At 45.5% G+C, this 17,662-nt stretch overlaps 6 protein-coding genes across 10 annotated transcripts; 5 read left to right on the forward strand and 1 right to left on the reverse strand.

Moving 5' to 3' along the window:
* Positions 1 to 3: 3 nt before the first annotated feature.
* LOC136196466 (probable 28S rRNA (cytosine-C(5))-methyltransferase) lies at positions 4 to 3,217 on the reverse strand. Its single transcript, XM_065986019.1, is given in 23 exon segments — positions 4 to 286; positions 338 to 456; positions 512 to 609; positions 665 to 787; positions 839 to 928; positions 983 to 1,032; positions 1,085 to 1,174; positions 1,231 to 1,371; positions 1,424 to 1,511; positions 1,570 to 1,659; positions 1,710 to 1,815; positions 1,870 to 1,963; positions 2,019 to 2,117; positions 2,120 to 2,219; positions 2,269 to 2,319; positions 2,366 to 2,453; positions 2,509 to 2,563; positions 2,617 to 2,654; positions 2,703 to 2,728; positions 2,779 to 2,810; positions 2,873 to 2,910; positions 2,968 to 3,010; positions 3,067 to 3,217. Coding segments are annotated over 23 exon segments (1,824 nt in total). The 5' UTR covers positions 3,158 to 3,217; the 3' UTR covers positions 4 to 212.
* Positions 3,201 to 4,114, forward strand: LOC136196465 (uncharacterized). 2 transcript variants are annotated; one of them, XM_065986017.1, is made up of 5 exons: positions 3,201 to 3,360; positions 3,408 to 3,607; positions 3,681 to 3,766; positions 3,831 to 3,939; positions 3,995 to 4,114. In XM_065986017.1, the coding sequence occupies exons 1-5, from the start codon at positions 3,202 to 3,204 to the stop codon at positions 4,047 to 4,049; spliced, it is 609 nt and encodes a 202-aa protein (XP_065842089.1). In that variant the 5' UTR covers position 3,201; the 3' UTR covers positions 4,050 to 4,114. The 2 variants fall into 2 exon arrangements, with proteins under 2 accessions (XP_065842089.1, XP_065842090.1); XM_065986018.1 differs by having other exon boundaries at positions 3,411 to 3,607.
* Positions 4,115 to 4,453: 339 nt separating this feature from the next.
* On the forward strand, positions 4,454 to 8,707 carry LOC136196440 (protein TASOR-like). 2 transcript variants are annotated; one of them, XM_065985993.1, is made up of 15 exons: positions 4,454 to 4,573; positions 4,639 to 4,784; positions 4,838 to 4,936; positions 6,616 to 6,780; positions 6,840 to 6,941; positions 7,000 to 7,143; positions 7,196 to 7,217; positions 7,271 to 7,364; positions 7,411 to 7,505; positions 7,552 to 7,652; positions 7,706 to 7,778; positions 7,838 to 7,882; positions 7,933 to 8,002; positions 8,052 to 8,179; positions 8,242 to 8,707. In XM_065985993.1, exons 1-15 carry the CDS (start codon positions 4,522 to 4,524, stop codon positions 8,655 to 8,657), a joined length of 1,752 nt encoding a protein of 583 aa, XP_065842065.1. In that variant the 5' UTR covers positions 4,454 to 4,521; the 3' UTR covers positions 8,658 to 8,707. The 2 variants fall into 2 exon arrangements, with proteins under 2 accessions (XP_065842065.1, XP_065842066.1); XM_065985994.1 differs by having other exon boundaries at positions 7,567 to 7,652.
* A 370-nt stretch (positions 8,708 to 9,077) lies between these two features.
* On the forward strand, positions 9,078 to 11,629 carry LOC136196955 (ephrin type-A receptor 4-B-like). 2 transcript variants are annotated; one of them, XM_065986618.1, is made up of 8 exons: positions 9,078 to 9,342; positions 9,588 to 10,200; positions 10,251 to 10,406; positions 10,460 to 10,750; positions 10,796 to 11,010; positions 11,063 to 11,141; positions 11,197 to 11,309; positions 11,377 to 11,629. In XM_065986618.1, exons 1-8 carry the CDS (start codon positions 9,088 to 9,090, stop codon positions 11,539 to 11,541), a joined length of 1,887 nt encoding a protein of 628 aa, XP_065842690.1. In that variant the 5' UTR covers positions 9,078 to 9,087; the 3' UTR covers positions 11,542 to 11,629. The 2 variants fall into 2 exon arrangements, with proteins under 2 accessions (XP_065842690.1, XP_065842691.1); XM_065986619.1 differs by lacking the exon at positions 9,078 to 9,342 and adding an exon at positions 9,388 to 9,517.
* LOC136196954 (ephrin type-A receptor 5-like) lies at positions 11,585 to 15,427 on the forward strand. The gene is made up of 14 exons (XM_065986617.1): positions 11,585 to 11,870; positions 11,941 to 12,556; positions 12,607 to 12,762; positions 12,824 to 13,114; positions 13,164 to 13,378; positions 13,435 to 13,501; positions 13,561 to 13,660; positions 13,716 to 13,992; positions 14,052 to 14,219; positions 14,270 to 14,476; positions 14,524 to 14,673; positions 14,729 to 14,773; positions 14,829 to 14,947; positions 15,004 to 15,427. Exons 1-14 carry the CDS (start codon positions 11,616 to 11,618, stop codon positions 15,224 to 15,226), a joined length of 2,889 nt encoding a protein of 962 aa, XP_065842689.1. The 5' UTR covers positions 11,585 to 11,615; the 3' UTR covers positions 15,227 to 15,427.
* Positions 15,428 to 15,432: 5 nt separating this feature from the next.
* LOC136196958 (protein artemis-like) lies at positions 15,433 to 17,652 on the forward strand. Of its 2 annotated transcripts, none has more exons than XM_065986623.1 (14): positions 15,433 to 15,603; positions 15,657 to 15,738; positions 15,804 to 15,863; positions 15,912 to 15,967; positions 16,015 to 16,116; positions 16,164 to 16,239; positions 16,290 to 16,327; positions 16,383 to 16,485; positions 16,535 to 16,642; positions 16,699 to 16,838; positions 16,890 to 16,950; positions 17,013 to 17,104; positions 17,156 to 17,268; positions 17,314 to 17,652. In XM_065986623.1, exons 1-14 carry the CDS (start codon positions 15,437 to 15,439, stop codon positions 17,649 to 17,651), a joined length of 1,536 nt encoding a protein of 511 aa, XP_065842695.1. In that variant the 5' UTR covers positions 15,433 to 15,436; the 3' UTR covers position 17,652. The 2 variants fall into 2 exon arrangements, with proteins under 2 accessions (XP_065842695.1, XP_065842696.1); XM_065986624.1 differs by having other exon boundaries at positions 17,317 to 17,652.
* Positions 17,653 to 17,662: the final 10 nt, after the last annotated feature.

The raw sequence follows: 17,662 nt of genomic DNA on the forward strand, positions 1-17,662 counted from the left end.
ACGTTCTTTTCCCTGGTTCTTTTCTTACGAACTGGTATTGTACGACCTTCGATGTATTAGTAGACGACGAAAAAAAGAAAAGACATGCACGTTCGCAATCCAAATAGACCTGGTGATACGCGTTAGACTGGAGGATGGCATCTGTACATGTTCTCGGCGTGACAGTACAAGTACATACGCAAATAACGCTAACGACATACGTATTCAGTCTATCAACGTTCATCCTGTTCTTCCTGTTCCTCCTCGTCCTCTTTTTCCTCTTCTGCTTTAACGACGTTTTTCTGGACTGTGATAGACCGTCATGTTAAGAGAGCCTTGTATTTCGACTTCAGTTTACCTGCAGCCTTTGGTTTCAATTTCTTTAGCTTTGCTACAAAAAATCCGTCCATATTGTGCGTATGGGGATAAAATCTCTTAGTCAATTTAAGAGATGGGTGAAACGTCCGTCCTCGATATCTAAAGTACGTTCAAATTATATTTATTCGGACTCATAGAGGACGTGCAAAGTTACCTTGTAAATCCATCATTTCCAAAGCCCAAACCGGTCGGCACAACTTTAACAGATCGATTAGTCAAAGCGTAATCAACGACCCACTCATTCTCCTCAACCTAACATATCCCATTGAACGTACTACTGTACCAAGGATGGACGAGGCATTTATACCAGAACTGAGCAAGTAGAATAGACTATGAATCCTCCCGTTTTCGACGACGAATCTACAGCATCTATAGCGGCCAAAATCAATTCCTTTTGTATGTGCGAGCGTCTGAGAATGTCCTTCTCGTCCTAAAGAGACTCGAGTGAAATTTCGCCTCGCATATCTCCCAATCGTCGTACCCGACTGGTTTTGACCGTTTTGTCCTTGGCAATAACTCCGCTACCCGAGCAAGGAGCGTCCAATAGAACGCGATCAAAACCACTCATTGTCTATAGACATGAGATCTCTGGAACACTCAGCACCATGCACACAAATCCACAAACCTTAGGAAGCTGACGACCGTCGTAACAACAAATGATTGTATTAGAAACTCCTAAAAGCAAGGCATAGAGAAACCTACGGTGCTACGGGGACACCTGAATGACCTAAGCGATGAACGTTTGCCACTAAGGACTTCGTTCTCTCTTTCTGCAAGTCGTTAGCCACTAAAACGCCGGTGTTTTTCATCAAGGCAGCTAAAATACGTCTTGATATTGTAACCAGTTGGTCTCTCTTTCTCGCACGTGCTTACCTATGTACGTCGTCTTTCCTCCCGGAGCCGCACACATGTCCAGAATGCGTTCGTTTTCCTGTGGGGCCAAGGCCATGACGGGGAGCATGGAAGAGGCGCCTTGGAGCATGTATTGCCCTCCGAGATATTCGGGTGTAGCTCCTTTTGTGTACGAATAGATACAAGGCACTTGTTTCTGATTCGTTTCTCTCACCTATCGGAACGGGAGAATCGTAAATGACGAGACCCACTTTCGACCATTTGCCAATTGGATCAAGATTGACTCCCCTATTGATGAGTGCCTGTAAGAGAAGGACCGCTTTGTACTTTAGCTTCTACAAGGCTGTGGCTCTGAGGAACCTGAGCTAAATCGCGACGTCTTGTCCGCAAAGTATTCGTTCGAATAGTCATTGGACGCTCCACTTCGTTGGCCTCCAAATACTCCAAAAGCTAAGAGCATCATACAGTACATAGACACCGCAGGTCGATGAAATTTGTACCTCTGCCAGTGGAAAAAGGTTGACAAACTGCTCGATTAGAAACGTGCCATAGCTGTAATAAGCAGCCAAGTCTTTAGCAAGAAGGGCAACGTATTCTTGTCGAGATCTGGGCAGTAGAGACTAATGCAACGAATGATTTGTACAATGACCTAAATTTCACCTCCCAGCTTCTCGTAGTTCTCGAAAATTGCCAAGTACGTGAACGTTGTCCTTGATTCGCTCATAGAGCGATGGCAGATTAAGGGGCTGATCAACTTTAGAGACAAAAAACATTGGAATATTTGTCTCAACAAAATCCTCGTACTGCACCTTCTTTCTCCAGTTCTTCATCAGTAGGAAGAACAAAGACTTCGCCTTCTCTTGCAGCAGATTTCATCTCAGATTTTTCAAGATTTCTGCGTATACACACACAAAGGGCTATTTTCGTAGCATGCTGAAAATTAATGGGTCGTGCCTAGCCACTTCTTTCTGCTTGTCAAGTTTTCTCGACTTCTTTTCAATACTTAAAACCTTCGAAGACAAGACTTCGTCATAGAGCGTAATCGTATTGGCTGCATACTTCTTCATCATCGTCATCAGAATTTTCCATTTCTCCGTCAAAATCGTCCACCTAGATACCAAGCTAAGCGACAGAATAAATAATCTGAAGTGCTTACAGGCATATCAGAGTCGCTGCTTTCTTCGTCATCTCTCCCACCACTTCGCTTTAGACTCAACCAGGATTTATTCTCATCACTAAACAGACTAGACCCAACAGTAGCTGCTGTATTCTCACTGCTACAATCGGTGGCTCTCGTACTTTTTTCCAGCGGTCTCTACTCCTTCCTCTTCTCCTTCCATTTCACTGACAACAGCTACACAAAAATCTCATTGCAACGAAAGTTCCTAATCGAATTCCCTCCCATGCCTTCATCTTCCGAACCAGACGAGCCTGGCAATAATTGCCTATCCACCACATTATGAATTTATCAAACTAAGGCCAAAAAACTCAACAGTTTCTTCTCTCCAATTTTGGTTCTCTACAATATCAATTTCAACTTGGTAACAAATCTAAAGAACTCCTTCTGACCTTTTCCTTGGATGCTCCTTTCTTGGCACCTACTAAAGACGAAGACATCGCGATGGTTATTCCAGACATCTGGAATCGAGTGTACTAGACATGCCTGACGTGGATTTGGTAATTTTGCTCCTCTCTCGTTTCCTTCACGCGAAAAACAAAACGAATGAACTACTTCGTACTATCTCGATTTTATTCGACCTCTTGTGGGAAATTTTCGTGCTTATTTCGTCCTCTGTGAGCACTAGAACCAGGCAAGTCGACTTGGTCTTCTTCGACGAGACGCCTATCAGGACTTACAGTGCCTCGGAATCACCGGTTCTTGTTGCTTCTTCGCTTTTCGTCCCTGCGGCTTCCTTTTCGACTTCTCAACAGGCAGTTTTCGACCCATTTTCCAAGGCTGCGAGAGAACGTGGTCTCCAGTCGGCGCACGCTATGGCTAACGACAATCGTTTGAAGTTGCTGTCTCTACGACTGGCCGAGAGGCTGCAGCGAGGCGAGAAACTCATAAAGGAATCGATGAGGACGCTCCAGACTGATGCCGCAAAGAAGCCCGAGACGACAGACCGGCGAAGGAGACCTAGATCAAGAAAAGTATCAGAAGAAACGGTGTTCGAACGCTTGCATTCGAATTCTTTTAGAAGGAGAGAAGCCGATCTGTCGAAAAGGATGTGACACGTTCGAGTCGACTACACCGTTCTCCGCCAAAGGGCTACGACTTCATTGCCGGACTTCTCGATAGAAATGCAGCCGATTCGCTCGTTATGGCGAAATCGGACGATTTCTACGCAGAAGTCGCCCAGTTCAGGAAGCTGAACAGGGAAGAATGTTATGGCGTGAGGTAAATAAATAATAAAGAGTGTCGATTATTAGGGCATAGTCAATATTTACCGTATGGGTGGGTGAATTTTCAGTCTTTCTGACCTTCAAAAGTCCGATCCTGCGTTGTCTGATTCCGTAGTTAGTTACGAGGATGAGAGTAGCGGCAGTGAAGTTTCAGGTACGTCGATTCAGGAAAACCAGCCAATCAGCAGCGATCTAGATATCTATTCTTTTATGTATAGACTCTGAAGATTACGTTCTCAATGATCGGCTGTATCCTGTTCGCGTTCCCCATTGGAAAGATAAAAAGGGAACGAAAGCAAAGTCATTTCAGAGCAGAGGCAAAATAAGGTTACATCGTTCAGCGTACAAGAGAGATCTAGATGAATTTGGGATACGTCTCTAGAATCAGCATTCCAAGGCATCTTGATCCAGAGAAAGATTTTCCAACTATAGCTTGAATTAAAATTACCGCAGTACTGTAGTAGAAATTTCTAAAATTTTGGCGCACTAAGAAACATACATATCCGTTCCTCACTCGCGTAATAAAACCACCCAATGTCTCCTAAGACATTGATGAATCGACCATAGTTTCATTTGCGGACGTTCCACTGGCTCTGGCGCGCTCTTGCGGACTGCGTGCAGTACGTAGGTGACGGTAGGTCTACTCCTGAGAGCTTCTAACCCAAAGTCTTAGATGGTTGCTGGAGGGACTTTGACTGCGGCTTTTGGTGTACGACGAATTGGCCCATCTCTTTGTTTTTCTCGACAACCTACTACATGTTTTGACAAGTAGCCATGATCCGTAGAACTCAAACTTCGGATAAATTATTATCGATTCACGTGATTGTAGCAACAGCCCGTAGTGTTGACACGCACGCGAGCCAGCACGCGATAAATCCTTTGTTCTTTGTGTAGACATCGCCTGGAACGATGTCGGAAGCACGGAGCGGCTTCGTGATCCCCAAGCGTACAAAAGAGAAGAGTACGCCTACTTTAGTCTTCGCGTTTTTCGTGGAAACGTCGTCGCATCGTCGTCTGACCGTGCAGATCTTCTCGAAAAGCGCGATCCGACCTCGAGAGACGGACAAGAGATGAAGCAAAGGGTCGTCGAAGCACTGAAAAAGCCTCAATTCAAAGAGTGCATGATCGTTCACGAGGCGTACGTCGTCAAGAACGAACGACTCCAAGACGATGTCAGGGGGAAGACAGAGAAATGCAGAGGCGCGTAATTGCACCCTCTCGATAGTACCTGGCGTGGAAAAGGGAGCGCAAGCGCAGAGAAGAACAAGAGGACGTCGATGTGACCGAATCGACCGCGTTCATATGGTCTGATTCGCACGAGGAAGTGAGTGGTACTACTACTAATTTTGTCTTGAGATAATTTTTGGGGACAATTTTTAGAATTGTCTTGGGACAATTTTAGAATTGTCTTGGGACAATTTTTAAAATTGTCTCCGGACAATTTTCAAAAATTGTCCTGCACAATTTTAAAAATTGTCCTGGGACACTTTTAAAATTGTCCTGTTTCAATTTTAAAATTGTCTTAGCTGCGCCGGTGCCAAATGAAATATGCTAAGATCCTAACTAATATAGAACTACGTTCGTGAACTTCGATCGCGCAGTTCGTAGAAAATCGATGCTTTTGTTCGAAATTTCGACATTTTTCGAAGCTCGTCCCTCCAGCATCGATCTCCGTAGAATTCGAGGGGCTAAGCGTGTCTAGAAAAGCCATTAAACTGCCGATCTCGTACTAGCGGTGAACTAGATGTTAGAAGAACGACATTTTGTGCGTGGGAGGCCAAGAATGGCGATATTTTTGTCCTTTTTCACGCGATTCAGTCGTTTCTTCCACTAGTTGAAGTGAAATTACAATTCTAAAGCGTTTCGATCGCGTCGATTCGACGGATCGTTCGTTTTCGGCGAGAAAATCGCAATGCGATCGGAAAATCTCGCTATTTTGGTGCTTTCGACTCGATTCGACCGTTTCTCTTTCTAGTCTAGTAGATTGTTGGGTTATAGAACTTTTTTGATTCATGGGATCGGCCAATCTTTAGTTTTGGCCGAGAAAATCGCAAAAAAACTAACCGCCATCCTCCCCGCCGCCGCCCCCGCCCACCACACCCATCTTAGCATATTTCACTGGGCACCGGCGCGCTGCGCCGGCGCCAAGTGAAATATGCTAAGATCCTAACTAATATAGAACTACGTTCGTGAACTTCGAACGCGCAGTTCGTAGAAAATCGATGCTTTTGTTCGAAATTTCGAGATTTTTCGAAGCTCGTCCCTCCAGCTTCGATCTCCGTAGAATTCGAGGGGCTGAGCGTGTCTAGAAAAGCTATTAAACTGCCGATCTCGTACTAGCGGTGAACTAGATGTTAGAACGACATTTTGTGCGTGGGAGGCCAAGAATGGCGATATTTTTGTCCTTTTTCACGCGATTCAGTCGTTTCTTCCACTAGTTGAAGTGAAATTACAATTCTAAAGCATTTCGATCGCGTCGATTCGACGGATCGTTCGTTTTCGGCGAGAAAATCGCAATGCGATCGCAAAATCTCGCTATTTTGGTGCTTTCGACTCGATTCGACCGTTTCTCTTTCTAGTCTAGTAGATTGTTGGGTTATAGAACTTTTTTGATTCATGGGATCGACCAATCTTTAGTTTTGGCCGAGAAAATCGCGAAAAAAACTAACCGCCATCCTCCCCGCCGCCGCCCCCGCCCACCACACCCATCTTAGCATATTTCACTGGGCACCGGCGCGCTGCGCCGGCGCCAAGTGAAATATGCTAAGATCCTAACTAATATAGAACTACGTTCGTGAACTTCGATCGCGCAGTTCGATGCTTTGGTTCGAAATTTCGAGGGTGGGTTATGCAGTTATCATCTATTGCAATGCATGTTTTAGTCCTATGATCTAACTGCTTATGTTTGGACCCATGGTTAGAGGAAACATCAGCTGTTTGACAGTAAAGAGGAATATGTTGTCTAACGTTATAATAGTTGGGTATCCTAAATGGTCTTCTTAGGTTCTTTGCATATGCCAGGATGGCCTAAGCGTGAAGGCGACGGGGCTAAAGCGAATTGGCGATCCTGAGCAAGGTGTTTACGTCTACAGATATCCCGATTTTACATCATCCGAACCGTGGACAAGAGGCGAAGAGGGCTTCTTCGTGATATTTAAACTAATTAAGGTAAATTATACATGTATATGGAAAAGCAAAATAATCGCGGTTATGATTATAATGCTAAGGGCGCAAGAAAAACCGTTCTTGCCGGCCAAACGTTCATTGAGCCCAAACAAAACTGTGATTGTCACGTTGCACAAAGCAAAGATCTTTTTGATCAGTCTCTGGTTTGTTAATAGAACGTTTGAAAAATGTTGCATTTCCTAAAGACATTATTTATCAAAGATCTACGTTTATGAATACCTTGAAGAAGAAGAAGAATTTTCTAAACGCCCTCGCCAGTGCTGTCCCATTGGCGTTCTACATTGTACAATCACGCCTGACGTGTCGTCTTCTATTCGGCCGCATCTCAAACCGTTAAGTGACGAGGTAAAGCCAAGCCAGTCAGCGCATCAATCAACGTATATATGTGTTAACTTAGGATGTGGTTCAATCTCACAAAGGTGAGCGAGCCAGACGCTCTACTGGGTTTTTATCTTTCGTTGTGGCCGCCTAGAGCGAGCTCTTTGGCAAGGCCAGTTGCGGAACAAGAACAACTCTTTAGGTCGCATTGCTCTACATGGGTTCACTGAAATAGAAGCTCGTCTATTGTAATGTCTAAAGAGAGTTATTTTGCTAATGAAACGGTTTTTTCAGTGCGCAGTTTTTGAACATAACCAAGAGATTGCCCTATAGTAACGCAAGAGTTCAGTCTCTACTTGTCGACTCCCTCTTTGAAGTTCCTCACAAAGGTGGGAAGGCTCTGTGATATGTTCTATTGTAATTTCTATTCCTAAGCTGTTTGCGGCGAAGTGCAGCACCAGCTTCTCAAGGTAGTCACTGTTGAAGATATTGGAGGCCGCGTGGAAAAGCTTACCGACATGCTGGGAGGAGACGTGGTAAAAAAAGGAGCGTTTTGCATATTTTGTTTTACCTGATTTTATTAATCAAGGTGTGCGTCATTGATCTTCCTCCCGACGGCACGTTGTATCTTTTAGCAACACTTCTTTTGGCTCGAGACAAAAGTTTGGCCACTGCGCTGTATAAATTAATTAAAAAGGTCACGTATATTGGAGCTTTGCAGATCTTTTTTGGGAGTCGGAAATGTGCGCTGTTCTTTCAACGAAAAGTAGGCGCTGCAATCAGATAACGCTGAATTCATAGCTTGGTTGTCTTTAGTTCAAACGCAACGCTCTGTATCTCGCACGAAGTCTTCGCAGCTGAGTAGCGAGTTCTTTGAACAGCCGAGGTTTGAATGTAACACGGAAGCAGCTGCAATGTTCCTCGTGTTTGTTAAGGACCGTGCGCCCAAATGTTCAGCGAAGACCCAATGTAGTAGCACCCCGTCGTTCTTCTCGTCCCCCGCCTCCGGCTCCTCGTCGTCCGCCTCCTGCTCCTCAACCTGCTGTGGTTCAATCCAACGACGGTATTAATTACCTATTGATTGTAGTAGGGGAAATACGAAATAAGGGACTTTCTCTTTCCTAGTTTCTCAATCTGTCAGTGTCAATATCAGCAAAGAACGCGATCCCAGGATGCGAGCTGGAACGGCAGCTACACGTCAGAATGTGGATGAGTCTTCTGCCGTTATCGTGAAAGATTACCCGCCTCTTCCTCCTCTTCGTTCGTCTCATGCTGTAGATGGTCAAGTTGGTCGCCCAGAAGACGAGGAGGCTATACCTGAATGGCGGAAAATTGTCAACGAGTACTGTGCTGAAGCAACGAAGAAACTCGACGCCATCATGGAATCTTTCCCGGCACGGTACTACCAAGCTTGGATTCTACATAAAATGAGAGAGAAGGAAGCAGTGGAAACAGTTGCAATGGATATTCCAGCTGTTGATGCCGAAACGGAGGAAGACGAAGTTGTGACTGTGACTCAGCCATGTGAGGACAATCAGTGAGGTCTTGGCTACAAGGAGTTTTGTTCTACTCTTTTTTTGTTACTGACTGATTACAGCCTCCTCTAGCTACTGGATTTACTCAGATGATTGTGCTTGTATATTACTCGTCATTGTAGAAGCACTGGCAGGAATAATCACAATAGCATGTCTTTGCAAGAATAAAAGGTATAGTACGATAGTAGTGAAAGTCTCAATTATTTGGGCTTCGTATTAGCTGAAGCGCTAAAGAGAGGAAGTTTTGATGAGACGAAATTTCGGATGAATCAGTTCCCGGTACAGGAAAACAAACGGCTTAGTGTGTTCAGCACGCGGTATGACACCTGCTGCTGTCAAAACCGCGGAAAACAATTGAATTATTTTTGTTGGGAGAGGCGGGTCCTTTGGGCGTGGTAGCGTTGCACCAGTTACTAGGCATGCGTATCGGTAATGAATGGCTTGGCGTTGCGTTGGTTTTCTAACGGTGCACGTCCTTGTCGTGCTTCTCGAGCCGTCCAGTCAAACAGCCTTTGACGAACTATGTCTTCAGGTTGTACCGGACGATGTGGGCAAGCCGTGGCGCGATCCACCGAGCAATACGCGCTATCTATACGTGTCGAGAGATCAACGAAACGTCATTCCTCCTTGGAAAGAATTCCAGAGGGACAACGATGGGAGCAGCGCCCTCTCAAGCGCAGAACCGATCAAGGTACAGTAAAACCTCTCTTAGCGGACACTCTGTTTAGCGGACACCTCCTAATAACGGACACCAACCGCGGAACGGATTGATCGTTTTACACTAGCAAACACCCTAAGAGCGGACAACCTTTCTATAACGGACAAAAAACGTGGTCCCAAAGTGTCCGCTATTGAGAGGTTCCACTGTAAGTCTTCTCGCCGACTCCGGAAGTCTTTTGTTTCTTCTCTTCGCTAAGACCGCCATTCTCTCCACAGTGGATTCAGTTGGGATCACCGTGTTTCCAAACCTTTCGAGTGTGCGGATTCAAAGGAATTCAAGATAATTGGCTTCTTTCTCCCTTCATAAACGTGTCACAAGCGGAGTCAGTTTCCATCGATCTGACATTCATCATGTCCGCCTGCGACGCGAAATTCTCCGGCCAGTGTCAAGTAATATTCGATTTGTACACTTACCAGACTTTGGACGCAAACATAAACACCTCTTTCGTCAATCAAAGTACCTTTATTCAACATCGAATTTCCGCAAAACAAACAGATGGAATAACCGAAAACAAAGTTACTATCAACTTGGACATAACATCGGAAGGTTTGTACGTCGCCTTCAGAGACACGGGGTCTTGCATGGGCTTAAATCTTGTGGAAGTGAAATCTTATGTGTGTCCAAGCATCGTAACTCAGCTGGCTCAATTTCCTCAAACGAAATCGTCAACACAAACCAAAATCATAAGCGGTCAATGTGTTCCAAACGCCGAAACTAACGTAGCACCGCAGCAATTCTGTCAACCAGGGGGTCTATGGAATGGAATGGTGAGTGGAGGAGGATGTGAGTGTCTTTCAGGCTATGAAGTTCAAAATGCATCATGCAGAGGTAAAGAAGACCTGTACTGGGGTGATAGATACTATTTTGTTACTTTATAGCTTGTCAGCCAGGATTCTTTAAGGACTTGAAAGGGAATATGAACTGTTCGTTGTGTCCCGGCAATTCCTTTAGCTTGACGACGGGCAGTCTACAGTGCACTTGCCATTCTGGCTTTGATCGTACGGAAGAAGATCCGTTGAGCTCAGCGTGTACAAGTAAGTACTTTGACATATTGGTCTCATTCCGCTTTAAATTATTCATTATGTAGCATTTCCGAGCGAACCTCTAAACGTCAATGCAACTCCAATCAATTCAACCGCAGTACTCGTCAGCTGGAGTCCTCCATTGTCAAATGGGGGTCACTCTGACCTCATGTACCGAATCAGCGTAAAGGAAAGCGGTACTTCCTTTGTGATGACAAGCAACACGGAAGTAGTGGTTACGGGATTATCTCCTTTTACCACAGTTGAAGTGGTCGTGTCCTCGGTCAACGGGATCAGCTTGAAACGCAATCTATTTCTAAATGGCTCTTCTGCCTTGGTTCAGATGCCCGAAGATCGTAAGAGGCGTCTTAATGTATACGTTTTTCACGATCAACATTTAGGCCCGTCAACTCCGCCTGAAAATGTAGCAGCGACGGCGACAGGTAATAGGGTGGAGGTGTCGTGGAAGCCTCCTTCCCAACGAAATGGAATCATCACGGCATACACAATGAGGTACTTTATCAACGGATCAGGCTCTGCTGAAACGTGGGACGTGGATGGCGCTGAAGAATCGATTACAAGAGAACTTTCAAATGGTGGAGACTATCTATATCAGGCACGTTGTCATTATAAGAAACCGAATAAATGACAAGTCAAAGTTTTTGCAGGTTCGAGCCTCGACTTCGGTTGGAGCGGGCGTGTATTCATTTCCGGTGTCTCCATCAGTACAGCGTGTAGGCAATTCAAGTAAGAGTGTCAGCTACAATAATCACAGCTTCCTCTAGCCACTGAATTTTCTCAGATGATTGTGCTTGTACGACTTATATCATCATTGCCTCTGTGGCAATCGTACTCGTCGTTGTGGAAGCGCTGGCAGGAATCATCACAATAGCATATCTTTGCAAAAAGAAAAAGGTAAAATAGACATGCAGCACTACGACAGTACAGTAAAAGCGTCAGTTTTTGGGCTGCATATTATTAGACTGCTGAAGCGCTAAAGAGAGAAAGTTTTGATGAGACGAAAGTGCGGATGTCACCAGCCTATGAATCAGTTCCAGGTACAGGAAAACAAACGGCTGAGTGTGTTCATTACTCAAGTGCATACGGTATGACACCTGCTGCTGTCAAAACCGCAGAAAACAATTGAATTATTTTGTTGGAGAGGCGGGTCCTTTGGGCGTGGTAGAGTCACCAGTTACTGGGCATGCGTATCGGTAAAGAATGGCTTGGCGTTGCGTTGGTTTTCTAACGGTGCACGTCCTTGTCGTGCTTCTCGAGCCGTCCAGTCAAACAGCCTTTGACGAAATATGTCTTCAGGTTGTACCGGACGATGCGGGCAAGCCGTGGCGCGATCCACCGAGCAATACGCGCTATCTATACGTGTCGAGAGATCAACGAAACGTCATTCCTCCTTGGAAAGAATTCCAGAGGGACAACGATGGAAGCAGCGCCGTCTCAAACGCAGAACCGATCAAGGTAAGTCTTCTCGCCGACTCCGGAAGTCTTTTGTTTCTTCTCTTCGCTAAGACCGCCATTCTCTCCACAGTGGATTCTGTTGGGATCACCGTGTTTCCAAACCTTTCAAGTGTGCGGATTCAAGAAGGGAATTCAAGATAATTGGCTTCTTTCTCCCTTCATAAACGTGTCACAAGCGGAGTCAGTTTCCATCGATCTGACATTCACCATGACCGCCTGCGACGCGAAATTCTCCGGCCAGTGTCAAGTAATATTCGATTTGTACACTTACCAGACTTTAGACGCAAACATAAACACCTCTTTCGTCAATCAAAGTACCTTTATTCAACATCGAATTTCCGCAAAACAAACAGATGGAATAGCCGAAAACAAAGTTACTACCAACTTGGACACAACATCGGGAGGTCTGTACGTCGCTTTCAGAGACACGGGGTCTTGCATGGGCTTAAATCTTGTGGAAGTGAAGTCTTATGTGTGTCCAAGCATCGTAACTCAGCTGGCTCAATTTCCTCAAACGAAATCGTCAACACAAACCAAAATCATAAGCGGTCAATGTGTTCCAAACGCCGAAACTAACGTAGCACCGCAGCAATTCTGTCAACCAGGGGGTCTATGGAATGGAATGGTGAGTGGACGAAGATGTGAGTGTCTTTCAGGCTATGAAGTTCAAAATGCATCATGCAGAGGTAAAGAAGACCTGTACTGGGGTGATAGATACTATTTTGTTACTTTATAGCTTGTCAGCCAGGATTCTTTAAGGACTTGAAAGGGAATATGAACTGTTCGTTGTGTCCCGGCAATTCCTTTAGCTTGACGACGGGCAGTCTACAGTGCACTTGCCATTCTGGCTTTGATCGTACGGAAGAAGATCCGTTGAGCTCAGCGTGTACAAGTAAGTACTTTGACATATTGGTCTCATTCGCTTTAATTAAATAAAATTATTCATTATGTAGCATTTCCGAGCGAACCTCTAAATGTCAATGCAACTCCAATCAATTCAACCGCAGTACTCGTCAGCTGGAGTCCTCCATTGTCAAATGGGGGTCGCTCTGACCTCATGTACCGAATCAGCACAAAGGAAGACAGAACTTCCTTTGTGATGACAAGCAACATGGAAGCAGTGGTTACGGGATTATCTCCTTTTACCACAGTTGAAGTGGTCGTATCTTCGGTCAACGGAATCAGCTTGAAACGCAATCTATTTCTAAATAGCTCTTCTGCCTCAGTCCAGATGCCCGAAGATCGTAAGAGGCGTCTTGCGTATTCTTCACGTCGTTCACGATCAATATTTAGGTCCATCGACTCCGCCTAGCGACGTCATAGTGGCGGTGACCGGTAATAGGGTGGAGGTGTCGTGGAGGCCTCCTTCTCAACCGAATGGCATCATCACGGCATACACTGTAAGATACTTCATCAACAGCTCAGGCTTGGCAGAAACGTGGGACGTGGATGGCACTGAAGAATCTATCACAAGAGAACTTTCAAATGGAGGAGACTATCTATATCAGGCACGTCGTAATAACTGACTGAAGTCCTAGGTAGTCAAGCGTTGTTTGCATGGCAGGTTCGGGCGGCCACTTCGGTTGGCGCTGGGGTGTATTCGTCTCCGGTTTCTCCATCAGTAGGTTCAGGTATGGCACTAAGGGGATTCTTTCGTTGATTTTCTCACGAGAGGCTTTGCTGTTCTCAGAATCCACCAACACGACTATTACTATTATTATCATTGTGGCGGCTGTTCTTGGAACAGTGATTCTTATTATTGTAATTGTTCTTTTGATCCTTTGGAGAAGGTTAGTTAGTCTAATACCAGAATTCTTTATTTCTTCTTCACGCATCTTCTTCCAGGGGTCGCTTTCAGCGAAGCTATGAAACTCCCTTCGAACAGGACATGAAGAAGCTAAAGAAGAAGACCTACGTCGATCCGTCGACCTACAGCTCGGTCGACGCAGCCGTCTTAGATAACACGCAGAAAATCTCTCCAGATCAAGTGAAGCTCGAACGGGGCATAGGCGAAGGCGAGTTCGGGGAAGTCTACGTCGGATTTCTATTCTTGGAGTTGGACATTAAGAAGAGACGGAAAGGTAAAGGAAAGAAGATGAAGGTGGCCGTGAAAGCCCTCAAGGTAGATAGAGCGAATAGTTTTTGAAAGAGGGGGGCCCTTAGGAAAATTTTTCCCCCAAGGCTGGAGCTTCAGATAAAAGCCGAAATGACTTTCTCGTCGAAGCGTCGATTATGGGCCAGTTTGATCACGACAACGTCTTGGGTTTGGTCGGAGTCGTGTTGGAGGGTCCGAGAGTGTTGATTCTGTCTGAATTCATGGATAAAGGATCTTTGGACCACTACCTGGAGGCGAGTAGAAGTTTCGATTCAGAGTCTGATTAGACCTTCTGTATTTCCAGGAAAATGATAATCGATTGGAAGTCAAAGTCCAGCTGAAAATGGCTGTGGACGTGTCGCGTGGAATGGACTATCTCTCCGGCATGGGCTACATCCACAGGGACTTGGCCACGCGCAATATTCTTGTCAACGAGGCACTCGTGTGCAAAGTGGCCGACTTTGGTTTGTCAAGAGAGGCAACCGATGACAACGCATATGACGTCAAAACCGTAGGCTATCCCATCAATAATTCTACATCTAATGACGATTCCTGTAGGGAGGCAAAATACCCATGAAGTGGACTGCTCCTGAGGCGGTTGAATACAGAAAATTCACCGTAGCGAGTGACGTGTGGAGCTTTGGCGTGCTACTGTGGGAGGTGATGTCGTACGCCGAGCACCCATACTGGGACTGGACGAATCATAAGGTGAATCAGACAGCATTTGCGTGGAATACAGTATAAATAAATTGGTGTTTTTTAGGTACTTGAAATGGTGCGCAGGGGTTATAGGCTTCCTTGTCCAATGGTAAGTTTTCAGTGCTCATATGCTATGAATTAATTTGTCTTCTCTCTCTCTGCAGGACTGTCCGCAAGAGGTGTACGCGATCATGCAGATGTGCTGGGAAAAAGAGCGGACAGATCGTCCCAAATTCGATGAACTCACGACCAAGTTGGAGGCTGTCATGAAAACGGCGAAGAGGTAAGAGGGAGCAAGCTAATGGGAGTTTTGCTCTATAGACAAATTTCTTACCAAAGACCCAAAGGCGGCGCGCCTGCGACCGTCGCCTCCTGGCTCCCGGAATTGAAAATGGATAGGTACATCAATCAATTAGAGGAAGCCGGCTACGTCAACGTGAACCAATGCGCACAACTGACCGACGAAGTTCTAGCAAATATTGGCATCACCGTTGCCGGTCATCGAAACAAAATCATCAAAAGCTTGGAAAATTATCGTCGCCTGGGCTCCCTTACCACTTAGTCGATTAGTCAATGCATTCGACACACACACACATACACACACTTATACGCGCGCACGCGTTATTTTCAGCAAATATGAACTTGTTTCTACTGTTTCCTTCTAATAGTTGTGACTGTCTTCGTAGACCGTGCAATACTTAGTACGCATTCTTTTTTTTTGAGAACACTGCTGTAGGTGTGGCGTGACCACGCCTTTCACAAAGTCCCAGCTATGAGTGTCTTCGACGGGCGCGTACGCGAGTACAGCGGCGTGATTGTCGACTCCTTCACCAAGGAGAACTGCTACCGTTATGGGCGCGCCTTCTTTCTCTCCCATTGCCACAAGGATCACATGGACGGCCTCGGAGCCCGTCACATCGTTCACGCGCTGGAAAACGGGTCAGGTCTAGAAGAAGCGACGAGGAAATGTTTTTGACTTGTGCCTTCTTTAGTTGCAAGGGTCTGTTCTGTTCGCCTGTGACGGCGTCGCTTCTGGAGGCCGATCCCGACTTGGCACATCTGAAGCATCATATTGTAGGGAAAAGGCGAAATAAGGAAATAATGTAATTGCGTAGTTGACGATTTTTGGTTTGACGAAGAAACCTCTGGCTGTCAATCAACCGATCATTGTTGACGTGAAATTTGAGAACGCTCGAGAGGTATAGAAGAATTTGGTTGGGTACATTGAAATATATACTTCGTCTCAGGCGGAATTTTTGACTGTCACTCTTCTGTCTGCTAATCACTGTCCTGGTTCAGTAATGTGCGTAGATTGTTCTCAAAACCTCAGTAATCTTATTTGGTTACCAGGTTTTTGTTTGAGGGTCGTCATGGCGCTGTTCTCTATTCTGGAGACTTCAGACTCACTGCAGATGACGTCAGAAAAATGGAACATCTGCATTTGGCTAATGGGTTTGTACTGTAGTCATAGGTTGATGCAACGCTTTATTGTTTCACAGAACTTGCAAGAGTTTGAGAACGATGTATTTAGACACAACATTTCTTCATCCCAATCTAGCATGTATTCCTACTCGAGTGAGTGTAAACAGATTTAGTAAGAGATACTTGTAAGAGAATCTATGTAGGAAACGTCAAGACGAATTGCCATTGATCTAATAGAGCAGTACGGTTTTTTTTGGGAGAAGGCAACCTGATGGGAATTTCTGTTTGTTCTCCAGATGGAAATCGGAGAATCCCGCTGTGCACTTCGTTCACATGAATTGCAACAGCTTTGGATATGAGCACGTGTTGCTTGAAGTAGCAGAAAAGTTTAATACTCAAGTGAGTCAGTCTACTTCGTACGACTCTTCGCGGTCTATACGAGCTTCAGATTCACGTTCATCCTTCGACATATGCCTCGTATACCGCTCTTCCTGACATAACGAAATATCTCACGACTGATCCGAGGAGCACGTGGATTCATGCGTGTTGTTGGAAAGTAAGGACTTCTGTCTGCTGGAGACGTTAGCTGTACCAATAAATCGTTTCCCTTAGCTGTATAAAAGACAGGGCGTGTCGATTCCGTGCGGAATTTTAGCGCCTCCCGTCAACGGGAAGCACCAGGTGCTTCGATTAAAATTGACCACTATGTGGTTCACTAAACTTCCAGACGGATTTCCTAAAGATCACAAGTTGTACGTGAGCACGGGCGTCTATAGATTCTCTCTCTCGCAACGTCCTCGTAGTTATCTACCTAAATTCAATATCTGGAGAATAGTGCACTCAATGCACTCGTCTTATAACGAGGTAGGCATTCTGATACTCCCCCAAAAGAAGGAGTTACAACTATTGGGGTGTATTCTCATCAGATATGCGACGTTGTTGGGTATCTCAAACCGACGTCTGCGTATCCCACGGTCATACCAGTTTTATCTCGTACCACACAGGACGCAATGAAGAGGTTATTGGCACTTCCTATATCCATTGATTAAGAATAACTTCCTATATTAAGATTGCGGGATGTCTTTCCTCATTTGACCTTGGCAAAAGAAGCCGAATGCTTTAGCCCACCTGTTAGCCTTCTTCGACCGGGATTGTGGTCCAGTCGAAGAAAAATGCAAAACGGTTCATTCTTCCGTGGATCAGGATTACTTTTCTAATGTCTTTTAGCAGAATCGTACTCGGACACGTCACTACTGGGCAGCAGTTCGCCCTCTGCTTCTCCTCTCGTGAAAAAGAAGCGCAAGTCATTGTCGTTGAAGAAATCGACGCCTGTCATCGACCTGCAGGTCGACCTCAGCGACAGTGACGACGAAATAAAAATTCACTCTCGAACCGGCAGTCTCCCAATAGACGAAGTGGAACCCGCGGCCAGCGACTGCGAAGACGACAGCTGGCACGTCGATTGCTCTCCGGAAATATCCCCCAAGGAACCGGCGACTCGCACGCTCGGCAACCTATTCGACATGATCTTCCAAGACGGACATATTGAATTAAAAAAGAAATGACGTCATTGTCC

The sequence above is a fragment of the Oscarella lobularis genome, chromosome 16 (genome assembly GCF_947507565.1).
Source record: "Oscarella lobularis chromosome 16, ooOscLobu1.1, whole genome shotgun sequence".
NCBI classification, from domain to species: domain Eukaryota; kingdom Metazoa; phylum Porifera; class Homoscleromorpha; order Homosclerophorida; family Oscarellidae; genus Oscarella; species Oscarella lobularis.

Bases quoted from the DNA above. Each gene is read 5' to 3' on its own strand.
- LOC136196465 (XM_065986017.1), top strand. From the start codon at position 3,202: ATGGCTAACGACAATCGTTTGAAGTTGCTGTCTCTACGACTGGCCGAG. The intron at 3,361-3,407 runs GTATCAGAAGAA...GAATTCTTTTAG, and splicing joins GGAGACCTAGATCAAGAAAA to AAGGAGAGAAGCCGATCTGT. The intron at 3,767-3,830 runs GTACGTCGATTC...TTTTATGTATAG, and splicing joins TAGCGGCAGTGAAGTTTCAG to ACTCTGAAGATTACGTTCTC.
- LOC136196440 (XM_065985993.1), top strand. From the start codon at position 4,522: ATGTCGGAAGCACGGAGCGGCTTCGTGATCCCCAAGCGTACAAAAGAG. The intron at 4,574-4,638 runs GTACGCCTACTT...CTGACCGTGCAG, and splicing joins CAAGCGTACAAAAGAGAAGA to ATCTTCTCGAAAAGCGCGAT. The intron at 8,003-8,051 runs GTTTGAATGTAA...GTGTTTGTTAAG, and splicing joins GAGTTCTTTGAACAGCCGAG to GACCGTGCGCCCAAATGTTC.
- LOC136196955 (XM_065986618.1), top strand. From the start codon at position 9,088: ATGGCTTGGCGTTGCGTTGGTTTTCTAACGGTGCACGTCCTTGTCGTG. The intron at 10,407-10,459 runs GTAAGTACTTTG...TTCATTATGTAG, and splicing joins GTTGAGCTCAGCGTGTACAA to CATTTCCGAGCGAACCTCTA. The intron at 11,310-11,376 runs GTAAAATAGACA...GCATATTATTAG, and splicing joins ATCTTTGCAAAAAGAAAAAG to ACTGCTGAAGCGCTAAAGAG.
- LOC136196954 (XM_065986617.1), top strand. From the start codon at position 11,616: ATGGCTTGGCGTTGCGTTGGTTTTCTAACGGTGCACGTCCTTGTCGTG. The intron at 14,674-14,728 runs GTGAATCAGACA...GGTGTTTTTTAG, and splicing joins GGGACTGGACGAATCATAAG to GTACTTGAAATGGTGCGCAG. The intron at 14,948-15,003 runs GTAAGAGGGAGC...TTCTTACCAAAG, and splicing joins GTCATGAAAACGGCGAAGAG to ACCCAAAGGCGGCGCGCCTG.
- LOC136196958 (XM_065986623.1), top strand. From the start codon at position 15,437: ATGAGTGTCTTCGACGGGCGCGTACGCGAGTACAGCGGCGTGATTGTC. The intron at 15,604-15,656 runs GTCAGGTCTAGA...TGCCTTCTTTAG, and splicing joins GTTCACGCGCTGGAAAACGG to TTGCAAGGGTCTGTTCTGTT. The intron at 16,240-16,289 runs GTGAGTGTAAAC...GAATCTATGTAG, and splicing joins TAGCATGTATTCCTACTCGA to GAAACGTCAAGACGAATTGC.